General features: G+C 51.7%; 1 protein-coding gene across 4 annotated transcripts in view; it reads right to left on the bottom strand.

The window, feature by feature from the left end:
- The window catches only part of HTT (huntingtin), a gene marked incomplete at its 3' end in the record, with an annotated part of 114,816 nt that extends 95,011 nt beyond the window's left edge, over positions 1-19,805 (bottom strand). For 3 of the 4 annotated variants that reach the window (XM_018049859.1, XM_018049861.1, XM_018049862.1), the window contains 2 exon segments: positions 1,893-1,976; positions 19,266-19,805. In XM_018049859.1, the coding sequence (XP_017905348.1) occupies positions 1,893-1,976; positions 19,266-19,468 (287 nt within the window). 4 annotated transcript variants of the gene reach the window in all.

Genomic DNA, 20,220 nt, shown 5'->3' with positions numbered 1-20,220 from the left:
GCTGCTGAGTCGCTTCAGTCGTGTCCGACTCTGTGCGACCCCACAGACGGCAGCCCACCAGGCTCCCCCGTCCCTGGGATACTCCAGGCAAGAACCCTGGAGTGGGTTGCCATTTCCTTCTCCAGTGCATGAAAGTGAGAAGTGAAAATGAAGTCACTCAGTCATGTCTGATTCTTGGCGACCCCATGGACTGCAGCCCCCCAGGCTCCTCCGTCCCTGGGATTTTCCAGGCAAGAGCACTGGAGTGGGGGCCACTGCTGGTGGTAAAGACTCTGTCTGCCCACTGCAGAAGACACAGAGATGCAGGTCCCACTCCTGGGTGGGGAAGATCCACTGGAGGAGGGAAGCGGCGTCTGCTCCAGTATTCCTGCCTGAAAAATTACACGGATAAGAGGAGCCTGGTGGGCTGCAGTCCACAGGGTCGCGAACAGTCAAACGTGACTGAGCAATTGAACACACTCACTCACACACACACCCACACACACGTGTGAATCTAAGCCAACATTCCATCAATTCCATTGGGAATTATCAAGAAGCAAACTAAGAATAAGGCTCATATGAAGCACTCAGGATGGAAAAGGTCTATTTTCTGGGTCCATAATCTTTCAGTGTGAGGTGCTGCTTCCTGAGACCCAGATGCTGGAAGTCAGGTGAGCGCAGCTGTGCTAGGGCAGCAGCAGGCCCCGGGGGCCTGCCAGGCGTTCACACACAAGAGTAACGGCGGCGTGCAGGGCAGCATGCACCACGGGACGGATTTCTGCCTTGCAGGAGCTCACGGGCACTTTCACGCAGCTCTCAACAGCGTCTTACGGTGTCGCTCCTCCCACAAGAGCCCTGAACACCGCGTTTACACATCAAAGACGGGGTCAGCCTTGTCTGAAGCCACCTGGCTTATATGGGGTGGAGCCAGAATCCAAACCTTTCCCCCTACTTTTACTTAGTACTGTTGTCCACAACAGCATGCTAACTGAGAATTTTTGTATTTTTATTTCCAGCACATAGTCTCACTTGTCACTTCGTTTCTTCCCACAGTATTTCTACAAATCAGATAAAACAGTCATCATACACTGTCTTTCAAAATGGCACTGAGTTCAACTAAAATGAAATGCTCTACATGAAACCACTGCAAACGCATAAGACACACGTGGCGAGGTGCCACCAAAAATAAATGACTCACCAAAGTTCTGTCAGCACAAAAAGCAAGGTGATTATTCTTAGAGGTTCTCCTAAGAGACTACAAAGAGCCCTTCCCAACAGGAGAGTAAAACGCACGATTTATGCCAAGAGAAGCATTTCCCACGTCCCATCTGAGTGACGGAGCTCAGAAGCCGTAAGCACACCCGTGTCCTGCTCACTCAGAGACAGGCTTAAAGTTCCTGCCACCCACAGGTGCGAGGAGCTCAGACAGACAGCCAGCCAGCCAGCAGCAAGGAGAACGGGGAGAGCCAGCAAACAGGCTCCACGAGAAGGTGCCGCCTGCTCACCCAGAGGAACGACGGGCCAGGGAGGCGGGCCCCAGTCAGGGCCCATGACCCCACCGTCCCCCACAGCTGTGATGAGCAGGGAGCACCCCCACAGGGCGGACAGAGAGCGCGCCAAAGAAAATCCATCACGAGACCCCGGTAACCGGGCAGGCTCCTGCTCCTACCACCGCAATAAGCAAGACACAAATGTGCTGTTCGGTTATCCTAATGGCTGCAACGACACAGTGTGAGATTACAAGGAAGTCTCTCTCAGTACAGTGTCTGGAAATCCTCCGTATCCACAGCCGGAAGGGGGAGGGGTGCCGTAAAGGTTCCCAAACAACTGGGGCAACGAAGAACAGCCTAGCCCGTTCAGAATGCAGACAGGGACGTGTTCTGTCTTCTCTAGGCAGGTCGGAGTGCGGCTACCTGAGAGCCTGCGCGACGATGCTTTCACAGATTGTCAGACAGTGGTTCACGCGGTCTTTCTTGGTGGCTGAGAGCTCTTTCTTTCTGAAAAGGGAAAAAAAGAGGAAAGGCAGTTAGTGCTGTCCACTCCTTCAGCTTCTACGTGGCATTCTCTCACTCATTAACTCACTCACTCAACAGAGCTTCCTGACTCCAGGGAGGAAAGCCGGGCACCCCGAGCCGGGGCAGGGTGCCCTGAGGTCAGAGAGGCGGGGGTGGGCTGAACCCCGGGCCCCTACAGACCGGGCTCTACAGAGAAGCCAGGGGCGCCACTAACACGCCTGCCTTCTCTGCTGTAGCAGAAGCGGCGGCGCCAACAGGGCTCACCCAGGATCGCGCGGACAGAGGCAGCGTCAACTCAGTGCGACAGTGTAAGGCCTCCCCTGCGCGGTGGCCCCCGCGCAAAACCACACGGCCTCACACGGTAAGCATCAGAGAATGTACTAACACGATGGCTAATGGCTCCCATACCCCCAAATGGCTACTAACAAGCACCCTGCCCAGAGCCTTTCTCAAAAGCCTCCTAGTAAGATTTTTCAGCCCAAATGTTAAAAAGGAGACAAACAGACTGGTCAAGAAGATGAGATAAAAGGTGCCCGCTTCTCACCCAAACTGAGGACTTCAGAGGTCTCTGAGGTATGCACCAGAGAAATACAGAAGACGGGCATGATCCAAAGAGGAAGCGAAAAATAAATCAGGCTTGATGACCACATCCGAAAAAGGGATCCAAGGGTCTGACAGCTACAGGACATGGTGCAAACTGGAGACACTGAGACCAGAGGACTACTATGCTTCTGAGGCAATTCTACACAGAGCGCCGGAGAGATTAGAGTACTAACTGACCAGCACCTCCGCTTAATCCCTAACGCAACTGCAGGCTCCAAAACACTACACGTGAAGGAACAGACTCTTCCAACTGCGCAAACCAAGAAAGACACATCCTCAAAAGGCACCTCAGGCGTGGCCAGGCAAGAACGTGGACAAGGAAGAGTCTCCAAAGCGGAAAGGCAGGGCCCAGGGGAAGGAAAGGCAGGGCCCAGGGGCAGGAAAGGCAGGGCCCAGGGGCAGGAAAGGCCGGGTCCAGGGGAAGGAAAGGCAGGGCCCAGGGGCAGGAAAGGCAGGGCCCAGGGGAAGGAGAGGCAGGGCCCAGGGGAAGGAAAGGCAGGGCCCAGGGGAAGGAAAGGCAGGGCCCAGGGGCAGGAAAGGCAGGCCCGGATGCGAGGCCAAGCCCATGGCGTGTGGAGAGGGGCCCCCGTGACCAGCCAGCGGGCCTCTCACCACGTAGACAGGTGACCACGTCCCCCACTGGTCTCGTTCCTGAAAGAGACTCGCTGATGAGCTGTGCTGCGGGCTGCCGGTCACCCACCAAAACACCGTGCTTCCCTTCTCAGACACAAGCTTCCTGCTGAGAAGTCCCACGGCCCAGCTTCCCTGCAGCCAGGCAGAGACGAGTGACTCTGTTCTTGCAAACGAAACGGGAACCAAGTAGCAGCTGGAGCTTCTGCCCCGTGGCTTGCCCAGGGCACCACCCCCTCCTTTTAGCTTCCCCCAACTGGAACAGACACTTCTAACACCCAGTTTTTGAACATACAGCCAAAGACAACAAGAAAGCTGCAGGGTGACAGGATGGAGGGAGCCTGGGTCCCAAGTGACCACAGGAGGCAGAGGCCCCCCAGCCCCGCCCTCCGGAGTCACTCGCTTCAACAGTGCGGGGACGGAAACAAGCCACATGTCCCAGTGGGCAAACAGCGCAGCGGAGTGATGGAACACGGCCTGGCGGCGAGAGAAGCAAGCAGCTGACACACACGAGGATGAGGCTCAAGGCATCCGCTTCAAGGCACAGACGGATGATTCAACTTATGCCACACAGTCTTTGCCTTTGAGGGAATGGAAACTGATGTGAAATTTACCAAGGCCTGGAAGGGGAGGAGAGCACACCAAAAAAGGTACTGATGAGTGAACTGGGATCAAAATTGGGAAAGGAGTACGTCAAGACTGTATACTGCCACCTTGCTTATTTAACTCCTATGCAGAGTACATCATGCGAAATACCAGGCTGGGTGAAGCACAAACTGGAATCAAGATTGCCAGGAAAAATATAAATAACCTCAGATACGCAGATGACACTACCCTAATGGCAGAAAGTGAAGAGGAACTAAAGAGTCTCGTGATAAAGGTGAAAGGGGAGAGTGAAAAGCTGGTTTAAAACTCAATATTCAGAAAACTAAGATCATAGCATCACTTCACTTCATGGCAAATAGATGGGGAAAAGATGGAAACAGTGACAGACTTTATTTTCTTGGGCTCCAAAATCACTGCAGATGGTGACTGCAGCCACGAAATTAAAAGATGCTTGCTCCTTGGAAGAAAAGCTATGACCAACCTAGACAGCATATTAAAAAGCAGAGACATTCCTTTACCAACAAAGGTCCATCTAGTCAAGGCTATGGTTTTTCCAGTGGGCAGGTATGGATGTGAAAGCTGGACCATAAAGAAGGATGAGTGCCAAAGAATTGATGCCTTTGAACTGTGGTGTTAGAGGACTCTTGAGAGTCCCTTGGACTGCAAGGAGATCCACCCAGTCAATCCTAAAGGAAATCAACTCTGAATATTCATTGGAAGGACTGATGCTCAAGCTGCCTTTTCATGCTGTCCATGGGGTTCTCAAGGCAGGAATGCTGAAGTGGTTTTCCATTCCCTTCTCCAGTGGGCCAAATTTGTCAGAACTCTCCACCATGACCTGTCCGTCTCATTTGGCCCCACACGGCATGGCTCACAGTTTCACTGAGTTAGACAAGGCTGTGGGCCATGTGATCAGACTGGTTAGTTTTCTGTGATTGTGGTTTTCATTCTGTCTGCCCTCTGACAGATAAGGATAAGAGGCTTATGGAAGCTTCCTGATGGGAGAGACTCAGGAAAGATTGGGAAAGATTGCGGGCAGGAGGAGAAGGGGACGACAGAGGATGAGATGTTTGGATGGCATCACCAACTCAATGGACATGGGTTTGAGTAAACTGCGAGTGGGTGATGGACAGGGAAGCCTGGCGTGCTGTAGTCCACGGGGTCACAAAGAGTGGGACACGACTGAGCAACTGAACTGAAATGATGCTGAAGCTCCAATACTTTGGCCACGTGATGTGAAGAGCTAACTCTTAAGAAAAGACCCTTATGCTGAGAAAGACTGAAGGCAGGAGAAGGGGGTGACAGAGGATGAGATGGTTGGATGGCATCACTGACTCAATGGACATGAGTTTGAGCAAACAAACTCTGGGAGATCGGGAAGGGCAGGGAAGCCTGGGGTGCTGCAGTCCATGGGGTTGCAATGAGCCAGACATGACTGAGGGGGTGAACAACAGCAACTGTGTGTGTGCGCGCACGTGTGTACGTATACATCATACCTCAATTTGAAAAAGAAAGCACTATGAGAGCTTAAATGCTCTCTTCTTTGAGCCACAACATTAAAGTCTCAATTACAGCAGCTCACCTAGTTGAAGACCTTAAGTCATCAAGGCAATTAAAGAACACTGACCTCTCCCAATATGTCAGGAGGCAAACTCTTCTCCACGGCTCCTTTCCAAAGTGAAAATCTGCCGAAAGCCTTGAATGGGCTGCATTCCCCGGGTCTCCCGGCTCTACAGGCAGCGGCCCCTCTGTGGGCAGCCTCTTACCCTGGGCTCTGAGACAACTCCTGGGGGCGGCACCCAGAAACAGCTGACAAGCACTGAACTGAGCCACCTCGCGACTTACGGCTGTCACAGCAGAAAAGTGACCCACACAGATTCAAGCTGTAAAAGGACCTGTGTCTCTCTCCTCATGTGTGGACTAGGCCACAAGAACACAGGTACCAAACAATGACACAGCTTTCTGAACCCGCTGCCTGATTCCCTTAAGCCCCGCGTGTGCTGCGCCGGAGGCCCCCAGCTAAAACCGGGGCAAAGTTAATGAAACGAGCGAAACAGCGAAGGCCGAACACTGATCTCACCACCGAAGAAAAGCGCATTCCTCTGCTGCCTGCTCCGGTCTAGCTCCTCCTCTGAGCTCCCTGTGGGGACAGAGGTAAAGTGAGAGAGAGAGAGAGAGAGAGAGAGAGAGAGAGAGAGAGAGTGTGTGTGTGTCTCTGTGTGTGCGTCTGTGTCTGAGTGTGTGTCTGTCTGTGTGTCTGTGTGTGTCTCTGTGTGTCTGCGTGTATGTCTGTGTGTCTATGTGTCTGTGTGTGTCTGTGTCTGTGTGTGTGAGTCTGTGTATGTGTCTGTGTGTCTGTGTGTCTGTCTGTGTGTGTGTCTGTGTCTGTGTGTGTCTCTGTGTGTGTGTGTCTATGTGTCTGTGTGTGTCTGTGTCTGTGTGTGTCTCTGTGTGTGTGTCTGTGTGTCTGTGTGTGTGTGTCTGTGTCTGTGTGTGTGTCTCTGTGTGTGTGTGTCTGTGTGTGTGTGTCTGTGTGTGTGTCTGTGTGTGTGTCTCTGTGTGTGTGTCTGTGTGTGTTTGTGTTTGTGTATGTCTGTGTGTGTCTGCATGTCTGTGTCTGTGTGTGTGTCTGTGTGTCTGTGCATGTGTCTGTGTGTCTGTGTGTGTCTGTGTCTTGTCCGACTCTTTGCAACCCCATGGACTGTAGCCACCAAGTTCTTCTGTCCATGGGGTTTTCCAGACAAGAATACTGGAGCAGACAGCCATCTCCTGTCTCCAGGGGATCTTCCTGACCCGGGGATCAAACCTGCATCTCCCTCTCTTGCATTGCAGGCGGATTCTTTACCGCTGAGCCAGCGGGGAAGCCTGCCCTATTCCCCCGCAGCTCCTGCCCCAGGCCCTGCCCTGAGCCGGCACCTGCATCACTCTCTTTGGAAGTAACCGTTCCCACGGTTACCTCTCCAGGGATGACAGACTCACTGAGAGCAAGGGCCACATCGTGACTCCCACGGGCACTCAGCACAGCACCTACACTGGACAGGTGGTTCACAGAGAGCAAAGGAGCGGCGACCCCAGGGACTCAGTCCACGGGGCTCTCCAGGCCAGGATACCGGAGTGGGCAGCCTTTCCCTCCTCCAGGGGGTCTTCCCCACCCAGGCACTGAACACAGGCCTCCCGCACTGCAGGCGGTTCCTCACCAGCTCAGCCACAGGGGAAGCCCAAAGAGTAGGTTAGATACACAGGGAAACAAATCTGAAGTCCTAAGTCGGTGTTACAAACAGGATTCGGAAGATAAATGATGATTATGTTAAACCGGAGTGTCCAAAACCAAGAGATGGAAAGAAGTAGAAACAGCAAAGCTTAAAACAAGAGAGACCGTGAGGAGCAGTCCCACAGGACTGAGCTCAAGCAGCTTGCGGAGTCTGAGCGGCAGCCCACAGATGTGACCGAGACGTCAGTGACGGCCCGCCTGTGACCCTAACTGTCACCACCTTACTGCCAGAAACAGTGAGTACACGTCCCATCACGGTCAGCTACGAAGAAAGCGCACGATTCAGATCTCTTCGAACTCATCGAAAATCACTTCCTAGCAATCCACACCGATTTGAGGGGGAAAACATCTGCCCTGATTGAATTTTAGTCTTTTCTGCACTCAACAGGTAGCTCTAAAATCATAAAATTCTTCAGGTAGACAGATAGACGGTCTTCAGTGGTTACTGATCTTATATTAAAATTGAAACAATAATGACTAGGTGGTGCTAGTAGTAAAGAATCCACCTGTTAACGCAGGAGAAGCAAGAGGTGTGGTTTGATCCCTGGGGAGAGAAGATCCCCTGGAGGAGGAAACGGCAACCACTCCTGTATTCTCGCCTAGATAACTCCATGGACAGAGGAGCCTGGCGGGCTACGGTCCGTGGGGTCACGAAGCGTCGGACACAACTGAGCAGGCACGCACGCACGCACCTATCTTGGGTGAGGAACATAAAAACAAGCTATCTGACTGCTACCTAAATAACTATCCAACAAAATCTCCTATCACACTGAAGAATATCCACATTTTAAAGTGGGTATTTTAAAGTCTGAGGACCAAACTTCATCCTCAGACACCCCAACACAGAGACGTTAGCCAAAAATATCAGAAAACTGAAAAAAAAAAAAAAAATCCATCCAATAGCATGCCCTGAGGGACGTCAGAGCAGCAACACAGCTGCAAAAGCAACAAACACCCCCCCGTGGCGCAAACGCCGGGAGGCTTAACCAGGCCCAGGACAGCCTGGTCTCAGGCAACTTCCCCAGGCCAGTACTGGAACCTGCGGGGAACTCTGGCCCCTGGAAACGCCTCACTGGTGCCCTCCTGAAACACCTCCTTCCCATCTTATTCTGTCCAATAAACAACTTGGTGTTTTAAGAAAACGACAACGATTTCATTCCCCCATGAGATTTAATCAGATTTAATTGTTGAACTGATATGTCAGACTGACTGCTTGTATGGAAGGTGTAAGTATGGAAATCGAAGTGATTGACATGGAATCGCCCTGATCTCGGCAGGAACTGGAGGAACAAGGTGAGAACTGGAAAGACAGGGTAAGAGCTGTCCTGACTTTTCAGTCATTTTTCATAAACTCCACCTTCAAAATCAAGACAAACCACTGTCATGCCCTCTAACTATGCAATGATGCAACCTGTGCACAAACACAGGTCTGTAAGGCGGTGGTTGTCGTCCAGTCACTAAGTTACCCCTGACTCCTTATGATCCCATGGACTGCAGCACGCCAGACTTCTCTGTCCTTCACGATCTCCCGGAGCTCGCTCAAACTCGTGTCCATTGAGTTGGTGATGCCATCCAACCATCTCATCCTCAATCCTTCCCAGCATCGGGATCTTTTCCAGTGAGTCAACTCTTCACATACATCAGGTGGCCAAACTATTGGAGCTTCAGCTTCAGCATCAGTCCTTCCAATGAATATTCAAGACTGATTTCCTTTAGGATGGACTGATCTCCTTGCAGTCCAAGGGATTCTCAAGAGTCTTCTCCAGCACCACAGTTCAAAAGCATCAATTCTTACACTCTCAGCCTTCTTTACGGTCGAGCTCTCACATCCATACAACTACTGGAGAAACCATAGCTTTGACTAGATGGACCTTTGTCGACAAAATAACGTCTCTGATTTTTAACACACTGTCTAGGTTTTTCATAGCTTTTCTTTAAGGAGCAAGCATCTTTTAATTTTGTGGCTGCAATCACCATATGCAGTGATTTTAGAGTCCAAGAAAATAAAGTCTGTCACTGTTTCCATTGTTTCCCCATCTATTTGCCAAGAAGCGATGGGACCAGATACCATGATCTTAGTTTTCTGAATGTTGAGTTTTAAACCAGCTTTTTCACTCTCCTCTTTCACCCTCATCACAAGGCTCCTTAGTTCCTCTTCATTTTCTGCCATTACGGTGTTGCGTGAAAGTCACTCAGTCGTGTCGGACTCTTTGCGACTCCATGGACTCCACAGTCCATGGGGTTCTCCAGGCCAGAATACTGGAGTGGGTAACCTTTCCCTTTTCCAGGGGATCTTCCCAACCCAGGGATGGAAGCCAGGTCTCCCGCACTGCAGGCAGGTTCTTCACCAGCTGAGCCACAAGGAAGCCCTCAGGGTGGGTGTCCATCTGCATATCTGAGGCTGTTGGTGTTTCTCCCGGCAGTCTTGATTCCAGCTTGCGATGCATGCAGCCTGGCATTGCGCATGATGTGCTCTGCATACAAATTAAACAAGCAGAGTGACAATATACAGCTTTGACGTACTCCCTTCCCAATCTGGAACCAGTCCACTGTTCCATGTCCAGTTCTAACTGTTGCTTCTTGACCTGCACACAGGTTTCTCAGGAGGCAGGTCAGGTGGTCTGGTATTCCTATCTCTTTAAGGATTTTCCACAGTTTGTTGGGATCCGCACAATCAAAGGCTTTTGTATAGCCAATGAAGAAGATTTTTTCCTTAGAATTCCCTTGCTTTCTCTATGATCCAATGAACGTTGGCAATTTGATCTCCGGTTCCTCTGCCTTTTCTAAATCCATCTTGTACACCTGGAAGTTCTCAGTCTATGTACTGCTTAAGCCCAGCTTGAAGGATTTTGAGCATTACCTTGCTAGCGTGTGAAATGAGTGCAATTGTGCAGTAAGATGAACATTCTTTGGCATTGCCTTTCTTTGGGACTGGAAAGAAAACTGACCTTCTCCAACCCTGTGGCCACTGCTGAGTTTTGCAAATTTGATGGCATATTGAGTGCAGCACTTTAACAGCATCATCTTTTAGGATTTGAAATAGCTCAGCTGGAATTCCATCACCTCTACTAGTTTTGTTCATAGTAATGCATCCTAAGGCCCACTGACTTCACACCCCAGGATGTTTGGCTTGAGGTGAGAGACGATACCATTGTGGCTGTCATCTTTAAGGAGGGACCTATGAAAATCAAGGTCTCTACATCACAGTAAGTGAAAGTGTTAAGTCACTTAGTCGCATCCGACTCTGCGACCCCATGGACTGTAGCCCGCCAGGCTCCTCTGTCCATGGGAATTCTCCAGGCAGGAATACTCGAGTCGGTTCCCATTCCCTTCACAAGGGGATCTTCCTGACTCAGGGACCGAACTTGGGTCTCCCACACTACAGGCAGATTCTTTACCGCCTGAGCCACCAGGGAGGCCCTAGTACAGCACGGTACAATCAAACTTATTATCGAAGAAATAATTCTGAAGACAGGAACCAAGCTGTTTCATCTAAATTCGCATCTTCAGAATTATGTATTTTAAGATGAAGCGTGGACAATTTGATTCCAGGTTGAGGCTGCACAAGAGAAGCCCTGGGCCACCCCAGGAACTGAAGACAACCACCCGCCTCGCACTTGCCTCACCGTTCTTGCCCACGGGTCCTGTCACACACACATCCCGAGTCCAGGCCTGCACGGCCTGCGCAGGACGCAGAACCGAGGCCCAGAGGCGGCCCCGCGGCAGGAACACAGGAGTAAGGGCCGGGCAGAGCCAGGTCTGCTGATCCCGCATCGGCGGCTCTTCAAGTTTAGCCAAGGGCTAGACTAATGTGAGTGTTCCTAGCAGACTGGAGCTCCTTTGGAGAGATCCTCTTTCCTCAGAGAAGGAACAGAAATGCCTACATCACTTTGGAATTATGTTTCAGACATAGTTTGAAAATAAAAGTCCTGGCTGCGGGGATTCTCTGACAGCCCAGTGGTCAGGATTCAGCATTTTCACAAATGGCAAGGGCCCGGGTTCAGTCCCTAGTCGGGGAGCTAAGATTCCTCAAGTTGTGTGGCGTGGCCAAAAAAAAAGTCCTGCTTGGTTAGGGACAGCAAGGCCTGATAGTTCCCCACTACACAGTCCATACCTTAGAAAAAAGCTATCGATGCCTTTCTTACTAGTGATTTGACTGAATACTACAGAGGAAAGTGCAATTCAAAGTCCAGTCTGTTACACTAAGTGAATAACATCTGACACAAAGGCCCCATGTGAATGATTCCGTTCGTAAGAAACATCCAGCACTGGCAGCGCCGTAGAGACAGAAGCAGGTCAGGGGTTGCCAGGGGCTGGGGGAGGCGGAGGGGACAGGGACTGACTGCTGTGGAGATGGGCTTTCTTTTTGGGTGACGCAACGTCCCAGAAATGAGACAGGAATGATGGCTGCAGAGCCTTGTGATCGTACTAAAAACCACTAAACTGGGCACTTTGAAATGGTGGCTTCTATGATACGTAAATCGTCATCTTAATTTCTCAGCAGCCCTCCCTCCAGAGGGGACCCCCAGCGCTGCCGCCCGCCAGGCGCCAGCCACCCCAGCTCGGGCTCTGAGCCCTGCAGCAGCCGCTCAGCTGATCTGATTGCTCCCAATCAGCTCCCGTCCCTTCCACAGCCTCTCTCACGCCTAATCCCTTGTCCACCAGGGTGGCCTTTGTCGTTAAAGCTTTTGACGAGGTAATTGCAGATTCATGTGCTATCATAAGAAATAAACGAAATTCAGGGTACAGTTCCCCCAGTTTCCCCCAAGGGGAACATTTTACAAAACAGTCACAGCCAGAACAGGCGTTGCAGAGTAGTGCCACTGACCCTCAGGTTTCCGGTCCTACTCGCCCGTGTGAGTCCACGCAGCTTCTCAGATGTGCGCGTTTCCGTGGCTCTGCCACCAGTCACGAGAGGGGACATTCCCATCACCACGGGGATCCCTGAGCTGCCCTTCAGAACCACACCCACTCCCTCACCCTCTGCCCTGCCCCTGCCCCCACTCATCTGTTCTCCGCTCCTGCAAAGACGTCACAGAAGGAGAATCAGACAGTATGCAGGGCTTCCCTGGTGGCTGAGCAGGTGAAGAATCCGCCTGTAATGAGGGAGACCTGAATTCGATCCCTGGGTTGGGAAGACGCCCCTGGAGAAGGGAAAGGCTACGTGCTCCAGTAGTCTTGCCTGGAGAGTTCCATGGGCTGTACAATCCATGGGGTCACAAAGAGTCGGACACGACTGAGCGACTTTCGCTTTCACTTCTCAAGCAGTGTGTCACCTTTGGGGACTGGCTGTTTTCACTAACACAATCTCCTTAAGAGTCCCCTTAGCTGCTGCATGTGGTATCAGGAGCTGGTTCCTTTTTCTACTGCTCAGGAGTCTAACCAATCACCTGTTGAAAGACATCTAACTGGATTCTAGTTTGGAGCTACTATGAATAAAGCTGCTACAAACACTTGTGTACAGATTTACGTAAACATACGTTTTCAGTTCTCTGGGATAAACCCCCAGGAGTGCTACAGCCAGATCATATAGTAATCGAAAGTTTAGTTCTATAAGAAACTGCCGTAAACTCTTTTCCAGAGTAGCTCTCCCCTTTCTAAGTCCCAACAATGATGATGAAGTGACCCAGTTTCTTTCGCACCAGCATCTGGCGCTGGCTGAACATCACAAATTACATCACTTGTTTGACGACACAAGTGTGCATCTGGGCAGGGGAATATTCGAAGTCCTCAGACTGGGGCATGACGCCGTCCAGGCTGCCCGTCACCTCCGCTCCCGGCCCCCTCACGCTCCTCCTTCAGACACCCACGCGGCCCACTCCCTCCCTCCGCTTCAGAGGCGCCTTCTCAGTGGGCTTCACACCCTAAACCACACCCCATAGCACCGCCCCCACCCCCGAATTCTGTTTCATTTTTCTCCACAGGATTTATCACCAGCCCTTGTTCACCACTGTAACCCAGGGGCCCAGAACAGGCCCGGGGAACACAACAGGCACCTGGCCGAAAGGAGTCTTTCCGGGTCATCCGTCCAGTCCCCATCTAGGCCCCGCTCGCAGCAGCCGGGGGTCTTCATGCCACCACCGCGCCTTTGGCACCGTTACAACCTACTTACAGCCACACAAATGCTCCACGGCCTAGGACAGAGAAACAACACCGCCCCAGGGACCGCTGCGCTGTGAGCACCTTAAGTCTTCCCTCCCAGGTGCAGATGGCATTCCTGCATTCAGTCCAGTTCAGTCGCTCAGTCGTGTCCGACTCTTTGCGGCCCCATGAACCGCAGCACGCCAGGCCTCCCTGTCCATCACCAACGCCCAGAGTCCACCCAAACCCATGTCCATTGTGTCGGTGATGCCATCCAACCACCTCATCCTCTGTCGCCCCCTTCTCCTCCTGTCCCCAATCCCTCCCAGCATCAGAGTCTTTTCCAATGAGTCAACTCTTTGCATGAGGTGGCCAAAATATTGGAGTTTCAGCTTCAGCATCAGTCCTTCCAATGAACATCCAGGACTGATCTCCTTTAGGATGGACTGGTTGGATCTCCTTGCAGTCCAAGGGACTCTGAAGACTCTTCTCCAACACCACAGTTCAAAAGCATCAATTCTTCGGCATTCAATTCTTTCTTTATAGTCCAACTCTCACATCCATATGTGACTACTGGAAAAACCACAGCCTTGACTAGACAGACTTTGTTGATAAAGTAATGTCTCTGCTTTTCAATATGCTATCTAGGTTGGTCATAACTTTCCTTCCAAGGAGTAAGTGGCTTTTAATTTCATGGCTGCAGTCACCATCTGCAGGGATTTTGGAGCCCAGAAAAATAAAGTCAGCCACTGTTTCCACTGTTTCCCCATCTATTTCCCACGAAGTGATGGAACCGGATGCCATGATCTTCTTTTTCTCAATGTTGAGCTTTAAGCCAACTTTTTCACTCTCCTCTTTCACTTTCATCAAGAGGCTCTTTAGTTCCTCTTCACTTTCTGCCATAAGGGTGGCGTCATCTGCATATCTGAGGTTATTGACATTTCTCCCGGCAATCTTGATTCCAGCTTGTGCTTCTTCCAGTCCAGCGTTTCTCATGATGTACTCTGCATGTAAGTTAAATAAGCAGGGTGACAATATACAGCCTTGACGTACTCCTTTTCCTATTTGGAACCAGTCTGTTGTTCTATGTCCAGTTCTAACTGCTGCTTCCTGACCTGCATACAGGCTTCTCAAGAGGCAGGTCTGGTGCTCTGGTATTCCCATCTCTTTCAGAATTCTCCAGTTTCTTGTGATCCACACAGACCATAACATCAGAAAGACAGGGCCTGATCATCCACAGCGGAGCTTCTCAAGCCTTATGTGCACAGAAATTGCTCACAAACCTTGTTAAAATGCAGACTCATGACTCAGTAGGTCTAAGGCTGGGCAGAGATTCTGTACTTCTTATACCCACCCAAGTGATACCAAATTGCTGGCCCTGAAACCACACGGTGAGCAGCAAGGATCCGTGGCAAGTCTTGTCTGAGGTTTACTGAATGGCGGGCTCACTTGCAGGGACCAGCAGTAATGCGGTGGGGCCTCTGAATGTGGACAGCACTGGAAAGACCTCTGCCTCGACACCTCTATGAGGCCTCTTTTAAAAGAAATTCTACAGTATTGGAAAGCCAACCAGTAAGAATCACATGTACTGCTATGAAACAACATCTTCGATATATTGCTAAATGAAAAACTATAGTGTGAGCAAAATAAAAAAAAAAAGACTCGTACATGCACTAAAACGTCAGAGAAAACAAAAGAAGCTTAATTGTTATTTTTAAAGAATAAGGCTAGGATAGCCAGGGAGGAAGTCTTGCTTGTCATCTTCTGTGCTAGCTGAAGATGCTGTTATAATGTATGTGTGTAATTTTTATAATTTTTAAAGCTAGTTAAGAAAAACCAACTGAAGAAGAAATGCTTCCCCAAAGTGGTCTCAGCGTATCTGATCCGGTGTGGGGGGCAAACCAGAGCCTGCCTGTCCTGGACAGTCTAAGAAGTGTTCTTACATTTTTTAATGGTTGACAAAAAAAAAAAACATCAAAGAGCAGTCTTATGACATGGGAAAGTTACACACAAAATTCAAAAGTTCCACGTCATTAACAAAGTCCCCCTGGAACAGAGGCGAACTTGCTCTTCTGCCTGCAGCGTCGGGCCGCTCTGACCCACAGTGGCAGAGCCGAACAGCAGCTAGCGGTGTGCTCACAAAGCCTGAAGCACTGACTGTGTGACCTCTCGCACAAAGCGTGGGCCCGTGTTCAGGAACCAGAAGACTTCACGTCAGTACTCTCCGAGTTGATCCACAGATTCCAGGCAATCCCCATCAGAGAACCCCGGCCGGCTTCCTCACTGAAACCGACAATCTGCTCTTATAGTTTAAATGGAAACGCAAGGGGCCCAGAGTAGCCAAAACCATCTTGAAAAGGAATAAAGTTGGAGGACTCACATTTCACTTGAAATTGTGATAAAAATGAACAGAAATCAAGATTGCATGGGGCGGGGGTGGGAGGGCGGGGGGGGGGGGACACTTTCCCTGGAGGTCCAGTGGTTAAAAATCTGCCTTGTAACGCAAAGGACACCAGTTCAATCCCTGGTTTGGGAAGATCCCACACGCCTCGGAGCAATTGCACGCCGCAAGGAAGAGCAGTCCCCGCCTACTGCAGCTAGAGAAGAGCCCGGATGCGGCAACCAAGACCACCACAGCCAAAAATAAATGCATCTGAAAAATACTTAAAAAAAAAACTGTCTGGGGGGAACTTCCCTGGCGGGCCAGTGGTTGGACTCCACTCTTTCCCCCGTCGAGGGCCTGGGTTCCGTCCCTGGTCAGGGAACTGAGACCCCACCGGCCATGCAGGGCAGGGAAAGAAAGTGAAGCGACAGCCCGAGAGAGGGAGTATCATTTCACAAACTGTGTATCTGATACGGGTCTAGTACCAAGAACATTATGAAGAACTGTCACAATTCAACAAGAAAAGACAAGAATTCAACTTAAAAAATGGGAAAGAATGAGGACAGGGACTTACAAGTACAAAAAACAAGGCTGGGCACCGATCAATGTGGAACTCCCTCACACGGACCTCTTTTCATCTCATAATAAATTCTGACCTGTTTAAGTAACTGCGCAAGTTTTCTGCTCTTTGCAGTTGAATATAACCCTAAACAATAACACCAACTATGGCTAAATTATGCTCAGCAGAGAAGAACAAGTCCGGTTGGTTTCACCTTCAAAATTCAGCCATTTCTCACCCTGCCACTGCCAACAGAATTCACCATCATCTCACACCTGATCACGTCACCAACTTCCTAACTGGCTTCCTGCTGCTGCCCAGGCTGTCTGTCAACTCAGTTCTCGGCCAGTATTCATTTTAAAACCGAACTCAAATCCTTCCCTCCTCTGACCAAACCCTCCAATGACTTCCCATCTCACTTAGAATAAATGCCACTGTCTTTATTCCATCTGGAAGGGATTCCTGATCTGGCGAGGCACTCTCTCCCTCGGACCTCAGATCCCACTGACAGTCTCCTCTCCCGAATTCAGCAGGCCATACCTCCCACCTCGCTAGTCCTCTTCGGGAGTCTGGACCTGCTCCCTGGCCCTGGCCTTTACTCAAAAGCCACCAACTCAGCGGCTGTCCCTGCCTTCCGAGACCCCTTCCCCGATGTGCTGTTATCCCTCCTCCACTTCACTCTCTACCATACTACGTATCGTGCTCATGTACCCTGTTGACAGTCTATACCCCTGACTAAAATGCAAGCTTCAGGAGGGCAGAGCTTTATCTATTCAAGGCTGTAGCACTGCACCTATTTAGGATGCTGGCTGGCACTTGTCAGATGTTCAGCAAATAATTAAAGTCAGGGGAAAACCAGGAGGGAACATGAAGGAGAGTGAAAAGTGCCAAAGGCCAACGCCAACTGCCTCATAACTGCAGCGAGAACCCTGCCGAGCTCTGGCACTCCCCTGCATGCCAGCCTTCTCGAGACTGCAGCCAGCACCACGCAGAACCCCTGCATGCCATACGCTGAGCCCAGAGCAGGCACGCAGATCCTTAATCGGAGCCCACGCTCAGCCGGTGACACTACAGTTCCACAGGCAGCAAGAACCATAACAACAGAACAGCTGCTTTCTCATTGCTTTTGGCCAATCTTATTTTGGGGAAGGGATTTTTCAGCTGAAGCATATGAACAGACATGCTAAGATCCAAATTTGTAAGCAAGGAGTTTGTTACTCAAAATTAATGAATATTTGCTTTCTCAACAGCAAAGTACATAAAAATATATTTATGCATTTTATAACTATAATTAAGCCAAATGCAGTTGACTTCAGAGCATGCTAAGAACCTTTCAAAGTTGCTATTCTGAAGTATTTTTGTTTTTAAAAATTTTAAAGTCTATCCAAATATATATCTACACACACAGACACACACACACAAGTTACACCAGGTAGGATACACAAGGAAGAAGTGCAACAGAGCTTGCCTCTGGGAACGGAGTTAGGTACTCAGGAGAAAGGGACGGGAGAGAGACATTTTAATTACCTGTCTGCAATTTTGGAATTTGTATCATGTTAATGTATTGTTTACACAAAGATGACAGACTAAATTTTAAAAATAAGTCAACCATACGTTTCCATACAATAAAGTAATGAAACGTCTACTTTGTCAAGCTGGCTTAAGAAAGAAACCTCTTCACATCCATATTTTGAAGAAGACACCATATTCAGGCTCTGTGAAATCAGCATAAGCAGCAGAACGCATAAGTTTAGACTGACCAAGGGAACAGCAGACGCGGATGGCAGTGAGGCCTCCCTTCCCACCCAGAGCCCTGTCTAGTGCTTCCTGTCTGTATACAAGGTCCACGAGATGCTGAGATGCATGAACTTCTCTGACTCCTACCTCCACCGAGAAGAACTACGCTAAGTCTGGAATGGGTCACGGTTATAAGTTATTTGCTGCAGAGAAAAGTCAAGTTGTTAAGATTTTCTTTTTTCTCAAAGTATCCAAACAGGTTTTTCACCTTTTAGCAGAAAAAGCGCTTTACTGCTACATTTTAACAGATAAGCCAAAATGACTCTCCAAATACTCATTTCCTGATTAAACCTCAGGACACAGCAAGGAATCATTATCAGAAACAAAGATGAAAACATTACTAAAAATGAATCCACCTTAACAACGAGGTGAACTTCTTCAAGGGGCTGCTTCCCGAAAACTGTCCTCATTAAATGCCCTCTTGTACAGATCAAGATGAGAAATAAAATGCCCGTATATGAAAGAAAGGCCTGAAGGGCACACCCTGACCTCTGCGGAAGACCCAAGACTTCACGGAAAAGCACTCGGGCTCTGTAAGAAAGTGACATCAAATGGTCTCTCTATTGTTTCGAAAATTTCCCTAGCACAAGCACCGAACAGTACCAGAATGTCTGCGACAGGGTTTCCGCAGACACCCATCCAGGTTCCGGCCAGCGTGACTGCGAGGCACGTGCAATGTACATCACTTGCCCCGGCGATTAACCGCTCCCTCAGCAAGCCGTGATTTATTTCCAGTTGCAGACAAACAATAAATTTCAGTCCAGTCTTCCCAGTACTGCAGTCCGTCTTACTGATTCTTGTGTGTTAATAACAACCATCTAGGCTAAGTTCACACTTAAAGGCGACCACCGCTCATTTAAGGGGCCCGCAGACCGACAAGAACTGAGACAAGTCGGTCTCTTCCCGACACTTCATTCTTCTGCTGCGACCCCCTAACTAAACGAAAAGCCCTGAGGCTGCGAGAAGACAGGCCTGACTGACTCCCGGGCTGTTTAAAGCAGGTCCCGCCAGAGGCTCCCCATTGGACCGCGCGCGCTCCCCCGCCCTCCAGTCCGACGTCCCCGGGCATGAGGTCAGCACTGTCCCCGCATCACTCTGGCTCCAAATTCCCGGCTCCTCGCGGAGCGCCCAGGCGCAGCCCTGCTCCCCTCAGAGCCGGAGGGCGGGGGAGCGGGGGGACGCGGCCTCGGCTCGGCCGAGTCCTGCTCACGACGCAACCGCGGTTTCTCCCCAAACGGGGCGGCCGGGAGGGCAGAGGGCCGGGGCCGCCTCCGTGCCTCTGCGGGAGGCTGGCGAAGGCCGGGGAGGGCTGGGGCCGAGCTGCGGCGGGTCAGCACTCACGGTCGGTGCAGCGGCTCCTCGGCCGCGGCAGGGCCAACCGGCGGCGGCGGCGGCGGCGGGGGCGGCTGAGGCGGCGGCTGCGCCTGCGGCGGGGGCTGAGGAGGCTGAGGCGGCGGCGGAGGCGGCTGCTGCTGCTGCTGCTGCTGCTGCTGGAAGGATTTGAGGGACTCGAAGGCCTTCATCAGCTTTTCCAGGGTCGCCATGGCGGCCTGCCGCCCCGCGAGGACAGCGCCCGGAGCCCTCGGGCTGGCTCGCGGCTCCGCTCAGCAGCGCGGCAATGAATGAGGTTCGGGGCCGAAGGCAGGAACGGAACGCAGGCGCCCGGCCATCTTGGGTCTGTCCCGGCAGCCCCCTCGGCCTTACGCCCCGCGACGCTCCGCCGTCGGGCGAGGCGGGGCCAGGTCGGCGGGATTGACAGCTGGAGGCGGAGGCCTCCACCTATGGCCAGACGCGGCGCCCGCCCGGCTCTCCGCACCCGCCGTATCGCTTCCTGGAGCCGCCGAGGCCACGAACATCAGCGCGCTCCGCGCAGGAGAGAACCAGGGGCGCGACGCGGAAGGGGCGGGGCACGGCGCGGAGGGGGCGGGGTGCTGCAATGAGGTGCAGGGCGGGATGAGGGGCGGGGCGCGGCGCGAAGGGGCGGGACGCGAGGACAGGGCGGGGCGGGGCGCGAAGGGGCGGGACGCGACGACGGGGCGGGGCGGGGGGCGATGAGGGGCGGGGTGAAGGGCGGGGTGAAGGGCGGGGTGAGGGGCGGGGTGAAGGGCGGGGTGAGGGGCGGGGTGAGGGGCGGGGTGAGGGGCGGGGCGCGGCGGTTGTGAGCCTCCGGCTCGCGTGCGAAGAACCCGCTAGGAGAGTAGACCCCGGAAGACGCCCGCGGGCTCGGAGCCGGAGACCCCGCGAGGGAGCCTGCCCACTCAGCGCCCCGGGCGGAGGGAGAGCTCACGGGACAGCC

The sequence above is a fragment of the Capra hircus genome, chromosome 6 (genome assembly GCF_001704415.2).
Source record: "Capra hircus breed San Clemente chromosome 6, ASM170441v1, whole genome shotgun sequence".
Taxonomy (NCBI): Eukaryota; Metazoa; Chordata; class Mammalia; order Artiodactyla; family Bovidae; genus Capra; species Capra hircus.
This window is presented reverse-complemented; position numbering and strand designations above follow the sequence as displayed.